This window comes from Trachypithecus francoisi, unplaced genomic scaffold (genome assembly GCF_009764315.1).
Source record: "Trachypithecus francoisi isolate TF-2019V2 unplaced genomic scaffold, Tfra_2.0 Lachesis_group11, whole genome shotgun sequence".
NCBI classification, from domain to species: Eukaryota; Metazoa; Chordata; class Mammalia; order Primates; family Cercopithecidae; genus Trachypithecus; species Trachypithecus francoisi.
The window spans coordinates 29,976,699-29,998,934 of record NW_022681456.1 but is presented as its reverse complement, the minus strand read 5'-3'; the positions used below and the strand labels follow the sequence as shown (position 1 = coordinate 29,998,934).

General features: G+C 38.5%; 1 protein-coding gene across 1 annotated transcript in view; it reads right to left on the bottom strand.

Moving 5' to 3' along the window:
- Nucleotides 1–1,373: 1,373 nt before the first annotated feature.
- CUNH12orf42 (chromosome unknown C12orf42 homolog) overlaps nucleotides 1,374–22,236 on the bottom strand; it is a 185,398-nt gene continuing 164,535 nt past the window's right edge. The window contains exons 5-6 of the mRNA XM_033220867.1: nucleotides 5,422–5,793; nucleotides 1,374–1,975 (exon numbers count right to left, since the gene is read on the bottom strand). Coding sequence (XP_033076758.1) covers nucleotides 1,527–1,975; nucleotides 5,422–5,793 — 821 coding nt within the window. The 3' untranslated portion in view covers nucleotides 1,374–1,526. The remainder of the gene's footprint in view (nucleotides 1,976–5,421; nucleotides 5,794–22,236) is intronic.

Sequence of the window (22,236 nt, the reverse complement as noted above, 5' to 3'; positions counted from 1 at the left end):
CTATTCTTGAAATTGACGATTACAAAATTTTGGTTAATTGTTTTAAAATAACTTAATGATTTCTTGACCTAAAAACTTCAGTTGTATTAACTCATAATTAAATAGCAAATTAAAATATCCCAGAATCAAACTTCTGTATAAGTCCATGAGTTTGCCTACACATTTATCTCCAACCAAATGGCATGAAGTTGAATTTATGATTGTCACATGAACTCTGGTGAGCAGATGCCAGTATATCTTCAAGCAACCACAAAAATCAACATTGATAACCTGTATATTGTCTTATAATAAAACCATATTAATAAATAAAATAAAAGCATATCTATTATAAAAATCATATTAATCTGGAACCAAGAAAGCTCTAAAGTTTAGGGATACCATTTTTCTTTAAAGTGCATTATTCCTAAAGCATGCTAATATTAAAAAAAAAAAAAGTAAACAGTCTTCAGTCTCCAAAGGACTAAACAGACTCTTAAATGTTAGGAAGTTATTGCTTGTAACACTTCATTCCTCTCAAAACCTTGAGACTTAAATTTGGACTTGAGACATTATGCTGTCTTAAATGTAATCATACTATGTATATTAAGTTGAACTAAAGCAAAAAAAACCACGTTTTTTAAATGCAGTAAGATTTGACAACCTCCATCTATCAAACTCTGTGAATCTAAGCTTGTGGGAAAATTCCAAGGAACTTGAGTGCAAAACTGCATATAAGCATATCGGTCACATTGACTTCTCTTTGTTTCTGAAGGGGAAAAAAACCTACTATATTAAAAAGAGAAAACCTAAACTCATAAAATTAATTGATAAAGTTGGTATCAGCATCCCACCATGATGAAAAGCTGCTATATTAAACAAAATAAAAGGTATTGCCTAAAATTACCAGTTTGATAAAAGGTTTCCTAAGCTGCTCCAGTATTTTGTGTTACAAATCAGCAAATTCAGCACCTCTTTTACATTAAACTTGGTTCCAAGTGTTTCAGGGCCTCAAACTAGGGTCCAGCTTCAGGTTTCTAACATTAAACCCTTAATACGACATGAAAAATTCCCCTGGACACATCAGGAGGAATCAAATTTCATGTAAATTATTAAATTACAGACATTCAATTATGTTTTCCCAATCGCTGTTTAGAAATTCTAAAGGCCCTTAGAAAACATCCTTAAGCCAAAGGCGAAGTTGGCAAGTGAAACCGTTTACCTGCGAAAGCAAAACAAAGAGGGTTCCTCACAATCCCACGAGGCACGTTGCAAAGTGGCACGCGATGTACCCCATCCCTATTGTGAGGCACAAATTCTTTGTAACACTGGGAGACACCGCAGAACAAAAATACTATTAGAGATGCTTCAAAAGGAACATTTTTGGCTGCGCTAAGGACTTTTGACATTATTTATTAGGTTCAAAAATGCTTCACAAAAGCCTAACAATGGTTCTGTGGAAACCAGTACATCTGAGGCCCTTTCTGTTGTTCTGAGCAGGCATTGATTTGAAGATGGGCAGCACTCGCCGAACAATTCCCTCGCAGCGGTCAATGTAAGTGAGCATTCACCACCGGCCTAGAAAGGGCCTGTGAACAAACCGTATGGAAACGCCGAGTTGGGCGGGGGGGTGCTGAGGAGCAAACCTTTATTAACCTCTTGGAGGGGAAATGGGTGGAAGCACCGGCCAGCAGAGGAAGGGGCGCTCCTGCCAGATTGCCATGGAGGGAGGTGTCCGCCTGACGCCTCCTATCCCGCGGGGGATGAGGATGCTTGGGGAGCATCTCTGGCGCCATGGCAACCGCGCCTCTTCCGACGGGATTTCCGGACGCGCCCAGGAGTCTGCTTTGGATGTCGGGGTGTGCCTGAGAGCCTGCTGGGGCTGCCATCCTCTCCTCCGGCTCCAGCTCTGCGTTACTCGGGCCGGTGCTCTGCAGGGCGCAGGGGGTCTGGCTCCTCCTGCAGAGGCCGATGGCAGTGAAAGGTCTGGCGGCGGAACCTGGAAGGCAAAGCAGGCAAGCAGGACAGAGATGAGGCTCAAGTGTGCGGGACCACACCGCGCCCCCGCGACAACTGGACATCTGAGAAATCTGAGAAATTTGTAATGTGCTCAGAGGGGAAAGAAAAATAAATAAATAACTAACTAAATAAATAAATAAAACCCTGACATGAGCCTCACCTGCCTCCCCATATTTCTCTAAGAAAACAAAAATGCTATCTATTCCCTTCCTGTTATTTGAAACCACCTCCCCAACGCCTCAATATATATATATAGCTTTTGCATAATCCTCAGAAAACTTTCTATTTCAAGGAAAACTGTTCAAAACCCCCAAAGAGAGAGACACAGAAGAATCAGTGGCTAAAATAGGGCTCGAACTTCTAAATGAGGGGACAGTTTGTGAATGGAAAATTGTCAAGTGTAGTTATTAATGGATATGTGAAAGCAAATGTGTCTACAGTCCCTGTAGACTGTCAACTGATGATTTTTTAAAAAAACAAGAGGCTGTTACTTCATTAGTTTTATTGGAAACTTCAAACCAGCTGAAGATTAAAACAAACAGTAAATTAACCTAAGACTGGGTCTACATAACACACACATATCCACTAATACTAATAAGTTTGATTTTTTCTTTCTTTGCCCAACGAAATAATTTTTCCATACAAAAGATGTGGTTTTCTTACAACATAGCCAAGACTGCTATATGTGTGTGTGTGAATATATATACATTCACACATATATATTTACCTACATTTTCATATATATATAAACTTCCATATTATATAATATATTGCATATATAAACTCCAAGATTTATATATAAATGCATATATAAATCATGAAGCTTTTACCTGAGAAATTCTGCCCATTGACCTACACAAATTAAAGTCTAATTCTTCAGTAGTGACTTAAGATAATTTATGTGCTTTAAATCACTTTCTAGAAGCTTTCAAAAGGTTTTCAATAGCACATAGATGTCTAGAATATTTGGAGCAACTCAGATCATTCCAAAATTCAAAAAATATGTAAAAGAATTAAAATGAATAGTACCTTCCTAACAGTGGTTGTCAAACAGTCAGTCTATCTTTATATAATTCAGTTTAGTTCATCACACTCTGTTCTATGCCTAGTATGTACTGAGTACCTCCCTCTGCACATGCCACGTGCCCAAGTCAAACAGTGAAAATTTTTTTGTGAATCTGAATTTCCCAATGCAGGAATCACTTCCTGAAATAAAGGTAGAATGGCATTTTAATATCTCCAAGTAAATGAAAACTTTCAAGCGTGTTGCTTTGTGAACACTAGGTGCTTAATAGCTGTTGATTTGGATTTCTGGCCCTGTCAGATGGACCATTCAGTGCCAACAATATTCAGTGCAAGAAGAATCCACTAGAGAACACTGATGTAGCTTTGGAGTTTGGAGCAACAGGGCATGACCTAGACAGGATATGCTTTCCTATGTTTTGAGCCAAAAAAAAAAATAGAAATGTCCTTCCCTGAAAGCAATTTAGTAATGATACATTTTGCAACAAACTATCTTAAAGGGACAGTGTGGTATAATGAAATAAAGCTCTGGGGTCAGGACTTCATAGATTCAAATCTTGGCACATGACCTGGCCTAAGTCTCTTTGTCCTTACCCGAAAGATGGGAGTTATATTACCTCCTTCACAGGGTTGCTAGTGAGATTAAGTTTGTTCATTCATTTAATAATATTTGAATGCCCAGTATGTGCTCAGCAGTATTCTAGACCTTGGGGATACAAAGGGAACATGGCAGGCAATAAAAAGTAGGGAGGAGAAGCAGACTAACAAGTAAGTGAATGAATAAATTTTAAGTGCCAGCTGGTAATAAATCCTATGATGAAAAATAAACTGAGACAGGAATTTGAGAAAGAGCTAAGTAGGTGACATTTCAAGTCAAAGACTTGAAATGAGAAAGGAAACTAGCTAAGAATTGGAGGAAAGAACCTGACAAAATGTTGAGCATCAAGTACATGGCAAGTGCTCAGTGCTCAAGAGTCACTATAGTCATATTTAGAACCTGGATCCAGAAATACTCTGACCTGGATTCTGCACTAAACCATAGGAAAGTAAGAGTTTCTATCTCAGAGGAAGGTCATGCGGATCAAAACTGAAGATGTACATTCCAATTTCAACATATTGCCTTGTTCATAGTAAGAACTCAAAAGTGTTAGCCAACCAGCATCTTCTGTTTCTCATCACCAGGCCCAGCTCCCAGAAACAGAGGAATCTCTGACATAGCCTTTCTGGAAGAAGGTCTCCCAGCCCCCTGCTTGAGCACTTCTAGCCCATGCAGTACATTCTCTTCTAGTTCAAAGAAAGTTCTCCTTTGTATTGAGTCAAAATCTATCTCTTTTGTCTTCTGGTAAATTCCAACAAACTGTACAAACACGTGGAAGGAACCTATCTCAAAAGGGCCCTATAAAGCAGGGCTGTCCAATCTTTTGGCTTCCCTGGGCCACATAGGAAGAAAAAAAGTGTCTTGTTTTGGGTCATAAATAAAATACACTAACACTGATGATAGCTAATGAGAAAAAAGAAAACTCACAAATAATCTCATGTTTTCAGAAAATTTACAAATTTGTGTTGGGCCACATACAAAGCCATAGGCCATGAGTCGGACAAGCTTGCTATAAATGAAAAGAGTATGTAACATCAGTCTCATCCCTCTTCTACGTGACAGCTCTTGGAATATTTGGAGATCCGCATTTTTTTTTCCTTAGATTTTCTCTCCTCCAGTCTGAACATCAGCACCATAAGTACCACGACCATCATCACCACCCCCATGAAGCCCTTACTATGTTCAGGAAATTTTATTTATATAAATCATTTAATTTGAAGTGATAATTGTCATTATTTACAGATGAAAAAACTGGGCTGCAAAAACATTTATGGGACTTGATAATGGTTACAGAGCTGAGATGGGAGAGAGCTGTTATTTGAGCACAGTTCTTTCTGCTTCCAAAACTTATCCCTTCTGGGTCATGTCCTTACTTTGAATCATTCCTCCTGTATCTTGTGCTATGAATTCACAACTTCCTTGTGTGTAAAATGGGGATAATAGTATGATCTGCCTGAATATTATATTAAGATTTCGTAAAGTAATATAAAATGCCCAGCACAGTGTCTGGCACATGGTGAAAGCTTAATAAGTGGGGCTGGAATTGTGATGATAATAGCTGTCATTGTCAGGTGCAATAACTGAATCATCAAATTACCTGTCATCGACTCACATCTGTTCTCTCCTCCAATATAGTACTTGGCAACAAGGAGACTTTCATCAAGGACTGGCTACTATAGTTCTTATGGTACCTTCTAGAATAGGACTGGCCATGAAATCAATATTTTTTCTGTTTATATTGAAGTTGAAAACAAAATGTGACCAGCTGAAACAAGGAGAATCAGTAACCACAATGTGATACTTACCAGAATTTTTCTTGGGATTGTTCAAGGGCTGACCCTTAGGCCTTGTGTGTCTATTGATGTGGATGCCCTGAGCCTCCAGGTGAACAGGATTTACTGAGTGTGCCCAATTAGGCTTTTTTACCAGTTGTTCCAAAAGTGAACTGTTCCAAGCCTGCTTGGGTGCTCCTCTGGCTCTCTCCTCAGTTTCTCCACTGGCAGTGAAAATCAATGGGGCCTCATCAGTGTCACCAGATGGTGCTGGAGAGGAACGGGCTTCTTCACAGCTTTTTTCATCCAAAGAAACTGTGCTTACAGAAGACCTGGGGACTATGTACTGGCAAGTACAAAGTAGTCTTTTACACGCCACTGAACTTTGAGTCCTTTCTGGAAACACTGTGAAAGGTAAACACATTCCTTTGAAAAATTCACCAAAAACACCTGCTAAATTAATGGCAGGAAGGATGCAGTCAGGAAATAGGTAAACTTATGGTTGCTTGTTTTGTGTTTCTACTCTGAGTAAAAAAAATGACAGACTGGGGTAGCTGAGTAGGAGAAGAAGAGGAGGGGAGGGTCTGGAAAGGCAGGTAGAAGACTGGGGATGTTTGTGCTGAGTTCTGGTTATGTTGAAGGTACCGTGTGAGGGCCCAGACATGTGTGTCACTGAATCCTCACAAGAACCATATCTAGCAGGTAGTATTATTATCTTTCTTGCACAGGTCAGAAAGCTAGTTTTGAGGCTTATGGGTTGAATTGTGTTCACCCCCTCCCATCCCTGCAAAAGAGGATATATTAAAGTCTTCACCCCCAGCACCTGCGCATGTGACCTTATTTGGAAATAGGGTCTTTGAAGACGTAACCAAATTAAGATGAAGTCATTCTGGATTAGGGTGAGCCATAATCTGATAAGACTGGAGTCCTTACAAGAAAAGGAAACTGAGACACACAAGAGAACGCCATGTGAAGGCAAAGACACAGAGGGAAGACCCAGGTGAAGATGGGGACAGATATTGGAGATATGCTGCTGTAAGCCAAGGAACACCTGGGCTACCAGGAGATGGAAGAAGCCACAAAGAAGATGCTACCCTAGGGGCTTCAGAAGAAGCACAGACCCGTGAACACCTTGATTTCAGACTTGCAGCTTCCCAAACTGAGAGAATACATTTCTGTTGTTTTAAGTTACCAATTTTGTGGTAATTTATTACAGTGGTCGTAAGAAACCAATAAAGGCTTACAACAAGTAGCTTGCTAAATGTTACACAAATAATTAGCCGAGTTGAAACTTGAATCCCGATCTGTCAACCCCATAGCCCAATATTGACTGCTCAAGCCACTCCTTCTGATGCACTGTCAGAAGGTAAAAAAACAATCTCAATTGCTTAAAACTGCCTTAGAATATTGTAAAGAGCACAGAGAGAAAAGAGCTAAACCACCCACACTGATTCTTATCCAGCAGTTGATGTGGGTTCCTTTACCTAATTCATTTCCATTGGGAAACTGACAGCGTACTGTGTCAACTCAAACCATTCATATCTACATTTCTAACTTCTCAGTAGAAAGTAAATAGGAGAAAGAGTTCCCAACTGTAAAAGATATTAATGAGCAGAGCTGGTGCAATGCTACACTTCCCTGCCACCGGTGATGGTGACCTGGAGGAGATGGAGATAGACAGTTTAAAGATGTATCTAAGAAGCAAATCTGGCTTCTTAGCCAATTTGGTAGTGGGTTGATTATGGGAGGAAGAGGCACACAGAAAAAGGGAAGAATAATTCCCTAGATTTACAACTAGATGAATGGTAGAGGGGCATGCATGTGTGCGCACATGTGTGTGTAGGTGTGTGCTTGTGTGTGCATGCAAATGTAGGATTGAGATTTGAGTGTTGAGATCTCTTTTGGGGAAAGAGGTGCTGTAAAAGGGATGAAAAGATACAAGATTCATTTGCCTTTTCCTTATTACCCAAGCCAATTCTTTTTGAGATTCTTGCTTCTGTGTAAATCAAAACGAATTATGGTTCATTTCTAAGTTAAGATATTCTTCACAGTGCTGTGAGTGCAAGCTCTGAAGCTTGGTGAGCTGGATTTGAATCCTGATTCTATGAAATACTAGCTGTGTAGCCTAGAAAAAATTCTCTAGGTTTACTCTGCCTCAGTTTCTCATTCGTAAAATAGGAATAATCATATCTACCTCTAAGAATATTATAACTATTAATAGTAGATTAGATAATGTACGTAAAGTACTTAGGGTAGTAGTTGGCATTTAGAAAACACTTAACAAATATTGAACATTATATAGTACACTAGAGTTTACATGGAAAAAATGCTTAATTATAACGATACATAAAATTATACAATTTTGATTTTTAAGAGGCAAAGAATAAAAACTGGAAGAAAATCAAATTAACAGTTGTTTCTCAGAGGTATAATTCAAACTCTGGGTAGCTTCTATGTAATATTCAAATTTTATGCACTGAATATGTTTTACTCTTGTAATTCAGAAATCATCTTTAATTAGACAGTGCAGATAAACTTTAGAGAGTCAGTGTAGTTTAGCATTCCTTACCTTTATTTAATCAGATGACCTGTTGCCTAACAGTAACATGGAATGAGATCATTCATGGAGGAAGCAGGATGAGGAAGGATAAGTGTTTAGAGCTTTGGGATCTGATTGGGTGAGGTGTTGAGCAGACTTGTCTGGACAAATAAAGGGCAATTTTCAGGAAGGCACTGGGCCTGAGGTAGCATGAACAAATGACCTAGCTTGCTATGATACGAATTGTGTCCCTTAAAAGATACGTTGCGGTCCTAACCTCCTGTAACCTGTAACCTATAACCTTATTTGGAAATCAGGTCTTTGCAATGATAATTAAGCTAAAATGGTGGTCCTTAATCCAATATGACTGGTGTCCTAATAAGAAAAGAAAACAGAGACACAGCCATGCAGGAAGAATCTCATGTGATGAGGAAGGCAGAGATTGGAGGGGTGTACCTACAAGCCAAGGAGCCCCAAGTATCACCAACAACCACTAACAGCTAGGAAAGAGGCACTGAACGGCTTTCTCCTTCAGAATCTCCAGAAAGAGAAAACCCTGCTGATACCTAAGTTTGGACTTCTGGTCTCCAGAATTGTGAAAAAATAAATTTATGTTGTTTTAAGCCAGGTGGCTTGTGATGCTTTGTTATAGCAGTCCTAGAAAACTATTACACCTACAATAGCTCCAATTTACACATGTTGTCCCAGAGTACAGTTGACCCTTGCATTGAGCAGGTCCACTTATATGGGAATTTTCTTCTGCCTCTGCTGCCCCTGAGGCAGCAAGACCAACCCCTCCTCTTCTTCCTCTTCCTCAGCCTACTCAATGTGCAGACAAAGTTGAAGACCCTTATGATGATCCACTTCCGCTTAATGAATAGTAAATATATTTTTTACGATTTTCTTAAAAACATTTTCTTTTCTCTAGCTTACTTTATTGTATTATAAGTATATAATACATATAACACACAAAATTTATGTTAATCGACTATTTATGTTATCAATAAGCTTGCAGTCAACAGAAGACTACTAGTAGCTAAGTTTTGGGGGAGTCAAAAATTATATGCAGATTTTCAACTGTATGAGGGGTCAGCACCTATCCCCTGCCTTGTTCAGGGGTCAACCGTAATTATTAATACCAGCCCTTTTCACTGAAAAAAAAAACAAAGAAAAGTGTCCAGATTTGGGGGATAGAAAAGAGAGAAAACCAGGAATTGGTAGGTGTGAAATGGGAGTAGGATAAGTTGATAGTTCTTGAGTTCTACCAAGTAGAAGCAACGGTGCTGGAGTGTAACAACTTGTAGCAAGACATATATTCCCTGCATTCAAGGCACAGTCAAATGGCAAGGAGGGTGTTGGCCATGCCAGCCCTCCTGAGTCACAGTTTTGTCTGAGAGGGGAGACCAAAGCAAATGCCTTCAGTGGCCAGGCGGATGACAGAAATGAAAGAAGGGTCCAAGTGGGGATATCCTGGGGTGATATGTCCCAGTATAAGGGGCCAGAGACCTTCAGATTCTATCTTTTATTGCCATGAGAGAATGTGGGTCCACTGTAGACAGTTGATACAGTTTGTATATTTGTACCCCACCCAAATATCATGCTGAATTGCAATCCCCAGTGTTGGAGGTGGACCCTGGTGGGAGGTGATTGGATAATGGGGACAGATTTCTCATGAATGGTGTAGCACCATCACTCTGGTGCTGTTCTTCTGACAGTGAGTGAGTTATCCTGAGATCTGGTCATTTAAAAGTGTGTGGCCCCTCCTCCCCTCCTCTCCTACTCTCTCTCTCTCTCTCTCTCTCTCTCTCTCTCTCTTGCTTGCTCCTACTTTTGCCATGGGACTTGCCTATTTCCCCTTCTCAGAAGCCAATTAAATCTCTTTTCTTTGTAAATGACCCAGTCTTAGGTATTTCTTTACAGCAATGCATAATAGTCTTTCTAGATTTTTAGGAAAAGCAGAAATATATATTTTAATGCATGTGAAAACCTCTGAGTTTTAAATGTTGGTAACATTTTGGATTTTTTTAATGTAGTGTGAGATACACAAAACACAACTGTTCTTGGAATCATCAGAGGCCACCAATTTGTGTCTTTGGCCTATGCCAGCCTTGTAAAGGCCACACTATCAATTACCTCCTTTCATAGAATCTTCACTCCAGAACATGATTTTATAAATATTCAGCTTTGAACAGTGGGAATGCATTTGCAAACCCTGTGCGCAAGCAGATTTTAGAACTCTAGAAATCTGGTCTACCTCCAAAACGTTAGGCTTTTCATTTCCATTTTAATTGGTTGCCTCATTTCATCTTAAAAAATGTCTACCAGAATTTGAAATGGTAGACAAATTTAGCAGGCTTTCCCAAATGCAGAGAAACATTTAGAATTTTTCAAAACAGTAGCACTGGATCTCTTGATCTTAAAGGAAAACAAATAACACTAGAACCAATAGCATTCTATCTGCCCTTGTTCTGCTGTTCAAATACCACGAACAAGATGGAAGGCCTGAGGTACTTTATACGCTTTCACATTCCAGGAGTTATGGGTTGAAAGAGACCTTAAAAGTCACCTGAGGCTGAGCCCCCACCAACTTCAATATCTACCTCTGTTTAAATACCTCCAGGAAACTGGATCTTATGACCTGTGCATTAAAGATTTCACTGCTTCTCAGAAGAGAAAGTAACTTTGTATTTGCAATATTAACAGGCATTATGTGTGTGTGCATGTGCGTGCATGTGTGTGTGTGTGTGTATTCCTTATACTAAGTATAGGGAATAATTATTAAAGCCACCAGGTATGATGTTGGGACAGGTGATGACTGCGCTTATTTATTTAGTTATTCAATCAATATTTATAGCTTCTACCATATGCTAGGTACTACCCCAATGATTACCCAGGCCAATAGAAGTGATCATTTTAAGACTAAGTTGATCAGCTGATTTATTGCAAAATGAACTTCAGCAAACCAGAACCTTCTAGTCTCTCAGACCCCTGAATGAATTTTGGATTGCCTCTATGATACAACTACAACTACCAGGTTGCCTAGGTGGCTAGAGCAACCAGTTGTTTTGGCATTAAACAACCAGAAACAGAGACTGTTGGAAATGGAAAGTCCTTTTGCAATCTCCAATGGCTTTTATTAATAGTATTATTTATAATTTTTCAAATTTACCATTCTGGACAGTGACAGAACTTGAGCCAAAATCCATAGCCCATGACTTAAAGTCCAGTGCTTTTTGTTACGTGACACATCTCTTGCATCGAATACAGTATTTCTCAATCCTGGCTGCACATCAGACAATACCTGACATGCTTTTAAAAATATAAACACGTGCTCCCATCCTTGACCAATCACTGAGAGTGGGACCCTAGTATCTGTTCGTGCTAAGTCTTTCAGTGATGAAAACGTATAATCAGGGCAGGGAGCTACTGATCTCAGTCACTCATCAGAGATTTCAGGGGCTGTTATCATTTTTGTTCAGTCAAACAATCATGAATACGCTAGAGCTATAAAATCGGTCAAGTCTTTCTCCTCAGGTATCTTTCTATAGATGGTCCTCATTTCAGAAACCAGCATTATTTGCTCCTTTACAACTTGTATGTTTGTTTACATTTTATTTTCATACCACTAACTCCACTTGAGCCTCACAAAAACTCTCTGGCTTACTCATGTTACTGAGGAGGAAACAGATTCAAAGAGAGGAAGTGTCTTGTTACACCCTCTTCTTAGGCAGTGAAGAAGCTGAGTTTAGGATCCAGGTCTTAAAATTTGGGGATAGTTTTGTTTTCTACTACACAATCAATGCCAGTAGTGCCAGAGGATATGCGTGACTCCCATGAACTGGGCTTCATGAAGTGAGGTGGATGCAAGTGGTCATGGTGCTAACAGCTAACAAACGCTGGGCACTGACCATTGGCCAGGCCCTGCTCTATTGTCCACGCCTTGGCCCACAGAAAATGCTATGAGCATTATTTCTAACATACAGAAGAAGAAATGATATCTTTAAAAGGTCTAGTACTCTCTACATTGCCCAAAGTTCCAATGAATAAAATGAGAAGGATCCGAGTTTAAACTATCCGCCTCTCGAGGTCCAACATTCTTAACCGTGTCCTCCAGCTTCCTCAGGCTACTGACACAAGGGCGTGACTTTTTCCAACTACTGATACACTTGGGTTTTTTTTTTTTTTTTTTTTTTTTGGTGTTTTGGTTGTTAAAAAATTCTTCCGAATATTCAAGTTTTGCCAGTTCTTTTAATGTGTAAGCATCTCTGTGTCTTATTTTGCAGCACAGGACTTCCATCTGTTGCCAATTTTATTTGAAGTAATATTGTGGCAGATGATTTCAAGGTACAATAAAATAAAGAATGTATTTTACAGAAACAACTTCTCATTCCCTTTGAGCTGCAAAGCAGTTCAGGATAAATCATGACAAATGCTGATGTATTCATTTTCAGTTTTGATTCAATAGAAAAAGACAAGTCTGATAACTCCTGTTCTTTCAGCCCCTCTGAGATACTAGCGAGGTAATCACTTCACACCCACTTCTTGTAGCCATCCCTTAAAAAATAACTTCTATGTGTTCATTTTTCCACTCTGTCTTTTCCTCTCTCTCATGCTTGTAACTCTAGCATATTCATGTTATGAAAAAACTAGAGGCAATTGTCCTAAAAGGAGAAATGAAACAGAGACAATTAATTCCCCAAAGCTCATTTTGCCTTTCTCTCTAGGCACAAATAAGAGTTTGAAGCTAATTGATTTCATCTCCAGCATATCTAAAGTTCAATATAAACCTCAAATAGGTTTTCTATTAATGCTAACACTCCAGTGTTAGGCTTTAGAAAGTATTCTTAGACCACATAATGGGGTTTAATGAAGGCTGCCATCTCCTACTCAGCTTTTCAGCTAACTGGGGAGTGAAAGTCATTTTGAAGTTTATAGGACTGAAGCGAAGGAAGAGTCTGAGATACACCACACCCAAGAGGTGGCAGAGGTTGGAGGCCAAGAGCACGAGCACTGAACCCAGACTGCTCAAGTCAAATCTATGCTTTTCCCCTTCCCAGCTATGTTACCTAGGCCAGCTAATTAAGTGTTCTCTGCCTCAGTTTTCCCGTTCATAAAATAAAAATAATGATAATGTCTATCACACATGATTGGTATACAGATTAAATGAATTAAACTTAACAAGAGTTTGGAGCAGTACCTGGCACATAGGACGTACTCAACAAGTCTTAGCTGTTATTATCGTTGTTGTTGTTACTGAAACTATTCCTCTCTCCCTCTGTAGCTCCTGAATGACCTCTTTCAGTAGCAAGCACTCAAGTAGAAAATTATATCGTTTTCATCCATGCAGGATTTGCCTCACCTTATACATATCTTCATTCAAAAATATTTATTGAATGCCTACTATGTGCCTTGTCCTGTACCTGACCCTGGAGATATGACAGAATAAGGCAAATGTATGCCCTCGTGGGGCTTGCAATCTATAGGGGAAGGTGGCAAAAGCAGGCCACAATCACATGGTTATAAATAGTAGTGAGTGATATTAATGAAAACAAGGTACTGAGACAGAGAAATATGAGTGGAGATCAGTGAAGATGATATTTAATCTGAGACTAGCCTGAAGGCTGAAAAGGGTTTAGTCACTTCAGGAGTGGAAAAAAAGAGTATCCCAGACTGACAAAGACAGATGTGTTTTTAGAACTGAGAACAGTCCCAATGGATGGAGGGGAAGGGCAGGAGAGGTGTTGGGATGTTGCACAACATGCGATAGAAAGCAACCAAGGGTTTTGAGAGCAGAAGCAGGTTAGAAGGCAGTTGGCAGTTGCCCAGTAAAAGGTGATGGCAACTTTGATGTGCCTGGTAGTTTTGTGTGGTGAATCTAAATAGTCAAACCAGGATCTCTTACCTAGAGCAGAAGCCTCTGGAACTGTAAACTGGTAGGAATATTTAAAAGGTAAATTTGATGAGCTATTGGAGGCTAGTTATGAGGTAGCTTGAGAAGAAAATCTGGGGACCAGGTTTAGAGAGAATCTATATTTTAGTGAGTTTTGTCTCAAGGAACTCCACCAGTTTCCCAAGGTGAAAGTCTGAAAAAGATTCCTTCATGGATTTGACAGGAGGAAGAGAAGAGTAATCATTGTGAAACACGGCCAGGGAATTCTTCGTAACAAAAGCATATCAGGGCCTTGTTCCAGCTGAGGGAAGGGAATCTTTCCCACTCCAGCCCCCTTTAGCCTTCTTGTCTTACTTACCTAAGAGGGAGAAAAAAATGCTAAGAAACACTTGTGAAGGTCACAGGCACACTTACTAAAAGACTGAGATTTAATCACAAGATTATAGAATCTTTCCCCTCACTCCATACCTTATCATCACACCCACAGGGATTCAGAATAACAGTGGATTACAACTAAATATGTTGCAAGATGCAGCCTTTCTGTGTGAAAGGGTAGTTAGGGAATCTCAAAGTCCAGAAAATAGGAAAAAGAAAGAACACTGGACAAATGTGAAGCCTCTGGCCCCTACAGCTACAACAAACATTAAACACAACCCGACATCTAGCCAGATTAACATAAAACCTCATACTAAAGATTTGTTTATCCCAGTGTCTATTACCTGATACATCACGCTTGGTTTTCAATAAAAATTATGAGGCATACCAAAAGGCACAAAAAGATACAGGCTACAGCAACAAAGCAAGCATAAGAACCAAATTCAGATATGACACGGATGTTGGAATTTTCAAATAAAGAATTTAAAATAACTACAATTAATATGGGCTCTAATAGAACAAGTAGACAACATAAAAGAACAGATGGCAAGGTAAACAGAGTGATGAAAACTCAAAATCAAAAAGAAATGCTATAAATAAAAAACACTGTAACAGAAATAAAAAATGCCTTTGATGGGTTCATCTGTAGATTAGACATGGCCAAAGAATCAGTGAACTTGAAGATAGGTCAATACGAACTTCCCAAACTAAAATGGAAAGAGAAAAAAAAAAAAAAAACAGAACATACAAGAACTGTGGGACAATTTTCGAAGGTGCAGCATATACATAATGGGAATACATGAAGGAGAAACAGAGGAAGAGAATGCAACAGAAAAAAATATATAAAGTAATTATGGCTAAGAACTTCCTAAAATTAATGACAGGCACAAAACAGTAGATCTAGACATCTTAAAGGACATTTAGAAAATTTACAGGAGACATACACCTTATAGAAGAATGAGGATAACAGTTACAGTGAGAGATCTACTGAACCACATGGTGACTACAGTTAATAACATCGTATTGTGTTTTGAACATCACTAAGAAGGTAAATTCTAAGTGGCTTCACCACAAAAAATGATAAGTATGTAAAATAATACATAAGTTAATTAACTTGATTGGGCCATTCCACAGGTATATATATTTCAAAACATCACACTTTACACTATAGATACACACACACACACACACATACACAGAAAAAGTGTTTTTATAAATATACACACATATGCACTGATGCAGTATATATATATACACATACACACAGTACTGATACAGTATATACATATATATACACATATAGTACTGTGTGTGTATATATGTATACTGATACCAATATATATAGATATAAATAAAATATATACACATACACTATTTTTATTTGTCAATTTAAAATTTAATTAAAAACAGATTACTGTAGACTTCTCATCAGAAATCATGAAAGCAAGAAAATAGTGGAATCAAATATTTAAACTATTGAAAAACAGAAAACATCAACCCAGAATTCTATATCCAGTAAAATTATCCTTCAACACTAAAACAAAAACTAAGACTGTTTTAGATACACACAAAAATGAGAAATTCATTGCCAGCCTACTTGCCCACAGGAGAGGATAAAAGAAGTTTTTCGGGAAAAGGGAAAATAACATAGATCATAAACTCATCTAAATAAAAAAGAAAGCACTTGGAGAAGGAATAAATAATATGAAATCTTTTTTGTCTCCTTCTTGATTGATCTAAAAGGTGACTGCTCCTCAAAGAGCTTACTGCCTTTTTCATTCCAAAAAAGCCCCCTGCGACCTCCATCATGTCTCCTTTTCCTGCTTAATTTTTATTTGATTAACCATATACCATATGTGTAACTGTTCACAAGTTTAATGTTCATTTCCCTCACTAGAATGTAAGCACAATGAGGGTAAGTACCAGCTCTGAGCCATATCACAAGCACTTGGCACATAGTAAATTCTCAAAAACTTATACTGGAAAAAAAAACAACGAATGAATGAATCCCTCATCTCTCCAGTGAATGCTCTTCAGTATTATAGTGTCACCCTTCTTCATGTTGCCACATCATCTCCGTCCTCTTCTGCAGAGTTCCCTGGGGGTAACCACTTCACTTCTCTTTCCTCAGAGATTGGTCCATATTGCTCAGTATATCATAGTCACTCGTTCTAGCTCTAGTCACCACAGTGGCTTGCCCCCATCAAAGGTGGCAAACAAGTTGTGTCTCAAACACCAGTCCCCTAAAATTGGTTGTGGCACCAATTTTTCAAGAAGCGTTCTAGGGCTGTGTCTTGGTTCATGGAGCAATTACTGATGTCTGCCATGGATGTGGGAAAGTAAAGTTGCTACAAGAGGAACAGGTATTTTTCATAGCTCAGGTACTCTCCTAAGTATAAATGTGCCTTTTCCTTCTTCTGAGAGAAGTATATTCTTTCTCCAAACATCACTCAACCACCCCCTCTCTCCTAGTAAAGGGACACATGGGTCAGCCTCTCATCGTGCAACAGAAGATGACTGCAGAGTATTCAGATGTAGTTCATCCTCCTCCCACGATATCACCTCTTCCCTATGACATCATCAGCCTTATTCAGTTGCATGTAAATCACAGAAAATCTCCAGCCTAGGGACATAGATTTATATTGGAATGTTTTATTTTTAAATGTCTGGGCTAGACTACAAACTGTTTCAAACATGAGATATAATTTTAAAAACACTGATCTGAGAGCCAGAGCATTTGGTTCTCGTTGATACATTGATTCATTGAATGAATGTCTCTAGGCCTTGGTTTCCCCATCTACAGAAAAATAAAAATGATTTCCAAAATCTTCTCCAATTTTAATAAGCCTATGAGTTTCTGAGTAGTTTTTTTTTAACTACACTGAGCATTTTTTTCTTTAATGAACTTCATTTATTTATTTTTTGAAACACTATGTTACCACATGAAATTGTTATTTTGTAGGTCAAAAATGGTCAAATATAGGCCATTTCACACATTACAACTTAATATCATATGTACAAAAGGGTATACATATACACATATTAACATATACATAAAGAAAATAAATAGCCCCAGACTCACCCAATTTCATTACATGAGTATCCACAAGGTATTTGTCCATTCTCTTATTGACAGACATAGGGGTGAAGCCCAGTCTTATGCTGTTTTTTTTTAAATGTTACCAACATGCTGGGCACAGTGGCTCACATCTATAATCTCAGCACTTTGAGAGGTCAAGGTGGGTACATTGCTTGAGCCCAGGAGTCTGAGGCCAGCCTGAGCAACATGGCAAAACCCAGTCTCTACAAAAATTAGGAAAAACTAGCCAGGTGTGGTGACATATGCCTGTAGTCCTAGCTACTCCAGAGGTTGAGGTAGGAGGATTGCTTGAGCATAGGTGGCAGAGGTTGCAGTGAGATCACACCACTGCACTCCAGCCTGGGCAACAGAGCAAGACTCCATCTCAAAAAAAAAAAAGTATTACAAACAAGGCTTCTATGAACACCCTTGTATATGTCTTCTTGTGCATATGCCCTAGTTTCTCTAGGAGTGCCAAGTCATGGGGTGTGCATATCTTCAAACTTATTGTAGAATACCCATTGTTTTCCAAAAATGTTTATACCAATTTACACTCCTACAAGCAGTGAATGCAGTTTTCTGTTGTTCCATATCCTTGCCAACACTTGCTATTACCTGAATTGTTTTTTGAATTTTTGCCTCTGTCAGGTAGAAAATGGCACTGCATTGTAGTTTTAATATGTATTTTCCTAACAAAGAATGAACTTGAGCATCTCTCCTCCCACTAAATCTTTCATCTGAATTGCTTACAAACTGCATAATTGTGGGCTGAGTTTCAGTCCCTTTCCTTTCTCCTGCCCCGTGTATTCTACCCAGCTGGTGAATAGTGACATAGCCCTGGAGGACACAGTGGGGAGCTCTTGGAGAATCCACAATGTCAATAATCTGCCTCTAAATGAATAACCAGGATTTGACCTTTAGGAATTGTACTCACACAATTCAACTGCCATGTCCCAGTGTAATATTTCACATCGTGCTAAAACTCTGGTGAAGCACTATTTTGCATGCAATTAAGTAGCTGAATGATTCTTTCATCTAAATGATTAACTTATGTCAACCACAGCTTGCTAGAGACACAAAAGGCTTGTGCTACCTGCCTACATTATTAGTCCAGACAACACCTTAGCTTTCTTATATGAGGCTGTTTCCAAGTCTTTCATTCTCCCCACTTGAGAACATACATTTTCTCACTGACTCTTTTAAAACATGATATTAAGATGGGAAAAGGGCTGATATTAAAATTCGAAGGGGTGTACATGTGAACCTTTTAAATCACATCATTCAACAGCACATATTCAGGAAACCAATCCTTCACTGTGTTTATTCACGAAAAAAAGCTAAAATGTTTTCCCCTCATGCTAGAGAATTCAACAGGAATGATGACCTTTCTTAAATGAACCTATGGATAAATAATTCTGACGAATAAAATTAAGCAGAGGAGTGGGAAAAGAGTCACACAGGGAGTCAGAAACAATTGAAAAATAAATCCAGGCTACCCTCAACCCTAGTCTTTGCTGAAGGGATCACCAGAGATCTACATAGATATTATTTTGAAATTTAGAGCTTCAACTTGTATGAACAAGAATACACATGCTGAGTTTTTGCATGCTCCTGTGAAACAGCAAAAGAACCTGACAGACCCTATTCTTGCATTAAAGCAACACACTGTGGAAAGCCTGAAAATAAACCATCTATGCTTGATTAATTAGGTTTGTAAGTATTGTTTCAGAACCAAACAATATTTCTAAAGATTTCAATAGTTCAAAGATTGCCCTATGGCCGTCTGGCCAATACATCTTCTAACACATGCGGTTTACAAGCATTTTTCTTCCCAATATGTTGTCTTTGGTTGGTGCGACATTGTTTAAGTGCAGGGCTATTTGGGTCATAGTGGTTTTCTCCTCCGCACAGCAGTGGTGCTGAGCACAGCACTTTGACCATACATCTTCCATGTCATTTCCATCAAAGGCACATGATACTTCCTGGTGACCAATCAGGAGTGGTCCAGCATCCTAACAGAGGGCATATTGGCAAACCAAGCTTCCTTAATGACAGCCATTGTTCAAGGCCAACAAAAGGGAGGTCCTGAATATTAACATGTGGCCTTGTGTAAAGGTCACTGGTATGGCACATCCATCATATTTCACAACCAAGAAAGAAAACGTTATAAGTTCTGTCAGAACCTACTGCTGTCCACATCAATGTGTTAGGCTGACAGGTGACTCCAACAAGGCAGATGATCTTGAGTGATGATATCCTCTTTCAACAAACATCCTTTCACTTCTTTGAAGCAGCAGCAGACATTATGGTGAGAGATAATGGTTAAGGAATATACCTCAAGGCCACAGGGGGTTAGAATAATCAGGCAACCCAACTGAAATATTAACTTAATAACATGTAATCATAACACCAAATGGTATTTCCTTCTAACAGGCATAATTTCCCACACTGAGAAGAGAAATCACGTATTTTAACACCTCAGAGTCTTCAAGCATCTTCTTAATGGTAAAGACCAGTAAATCCATGAAATTTCTACCAGTAAGAATTACACTGTTGATACAGTTAGTAAAAGAGAACTTACTCAAAGGCCTGAGTTTACTGACAACGCCTCGTTTGGTTAAATGTTATGCAAAGCAAACTATAATGATAGAACTGAATAGAGTTAAATTACATCACATGATTTCAATACTAAACCTAATAGCAAATAGCAAGCTTTCTTAACTGACAATTGTGCTTAGAGACAGTTCCATGTTCAGTATTAGACATATGGGGTTCTGGTTATTAAATATCATGTTTTTTAAAAGTTGAACTTTATTTCTAGTTTAGAGATTTGGAAAAAAATAAACAAGGAAAAGATTAGTGAATAAGCATGTATCTAATCTGCTGCTTATGCTCACAACAATCTCCCTGTCTTCTGAATGACTCCAGTTATTTCTTGCTGTATCCTCACTGGACACATTGTAACTGAACGTCTTAGGTGAGTATACCTTTTTGTTAAAAAAAAGTTGTAAATTATTAGAGGGAAGAATATGCATCTTTATGCTTTTCTGAATCCAGCCCAGTGCCTAGCATACCACACTCTGTGAGTGTTCTATAGTTGTTAAATAAATGCATTAATACATACAAATAACAATTGTAAGTACTTAAGGAAGTTTTTAAAAAAATTTCTGGTTGGCAATGCATTATTAAACTTATATAGTAATTATGTTTTATTCTGTCTTCTCATACACACACACACACACACACACACACACACACACCCCTTTCTTTAAGCCAACGATCCTACTACTCTAAGTGGTTTAAATGAGAACTTCCTTACTCTAGAGTCTTCCCTTCTCTGGCTGCAATGGAAAAATCATACAAGGTGATACCCTACCCCCTGTCCACAGTTGATTGGTCAAAGTTGTGCAAGTGACTCATACTTGGACAATTAGACTCCTTTGATGAATTATTTTTTCCTTAGGACTTAACAGACCACATCTCAGTTCCCTTCTGGAGGCAGATACTGGCAGCTATTGGAGGCCATGTTTTCATATTTCACTGTTTTCACTGCAGAGGCTACAGGGAGCAAAAAAAGATGACATGCAGGAAGAATGAGAAGCACAGATGCAGGTCTCAGGACTGCTGAAGATCCTGGCTCAGAGCCTCCCTGAGGCCAAACTCACCCCAAATTCCATGTACTTTGCATGTATGAGCCACCTCCATTTTTGGCCAGTGTACTTCAGATAGATCTCTGTAATGTCTAATCGAAATAACTTTAACAAAACTAGTTGCTATTATTGTATTTCATTAACTAAAACTGCATTTTTTAAAAACGTTTAAACTGTTCTCACCACCACAAATGTCCACATTCATAAGAATGCATTAAGTTCATCTGTTATTTCTCTTAAAAAAAAATGGAATGTTTATGAAAAAGATACTTCAATAAGTTGTGAAGACTTGTTTTATCCTCATAAATATGGCCAAACTTATTACCATCTCTTAATGAATTAAAAAACCAAAAGTAACAATGACAATGCCCCAAGTAACAATAATGCATAATTGCATATTTCCTACTGGTTATAAAATACTGCTCAGTTCCATTCTATTTGTTCCATTCTGCAGATGAAGAAGAAATAGGCTTACAGAAATTAAGGCTGCCCAACTTTTCATTGGTAGAAGCAATCTTCTATGCTGGCTATAAAGTGCCTAGAACCATGTCTAGTGCCTTGTAGATGCATATATATATATGTGTGTGTGTGTATATATATATGTGTGTATATATATGTATATATATATATATTTCCATTAGTTTTCCTCCAACTCTTTTTTTACCTCCAAATTCTGGCCTTTTCCTGCTATATCGCTCCTAAATGCTATCAGGGCAACTCCTGAAGCAGATTTCTACAGCCTCCCTTTCTGGCTTAGGGCAACCCATGATCCTCTCTGCCTCTGTTTCCCATCAGAAAGAAAGACAGAAATAGTTATTATGCTCATCCAACAAAAAGGAAATTAATGGTTGATTAGATGCCTGTTCAACACAGTGAGGATGAAAACCAGTCTTCATGGTGAATTATTGAACTAAGGGGCCAACTTACAGTGCAGCTATGTCTACACAAAGCCAAGCATACAGTCAATTCATCCAAAAAAAAAATACAGTTTAGCAACAGGAAAAATGAAATTAGCAGATCAAGACTGTGCAGACAAAATAAAATGAAGAAGTGAATGTCAACACAATAGCACAGTTATAGTCCTGGCAGAGTTTACAAACTTAAAGAAAGGAGTAAGAATGAGACTTCTGGTGCTCACTATCAGAAAAGTAGACGTTCTGTCGAATATGCAAAAGTAGATTCATTACATTTGTGTGAGAGTACACGTTTCTCTCTTTCTTCTGATATTTCTATTTTTAGAATTCAAATTTAAAATGAAAATAAGAAAAAAAGAAAGCTAGTATCCAAAGAACTGAGTTACACCCCAGCCCAGGAT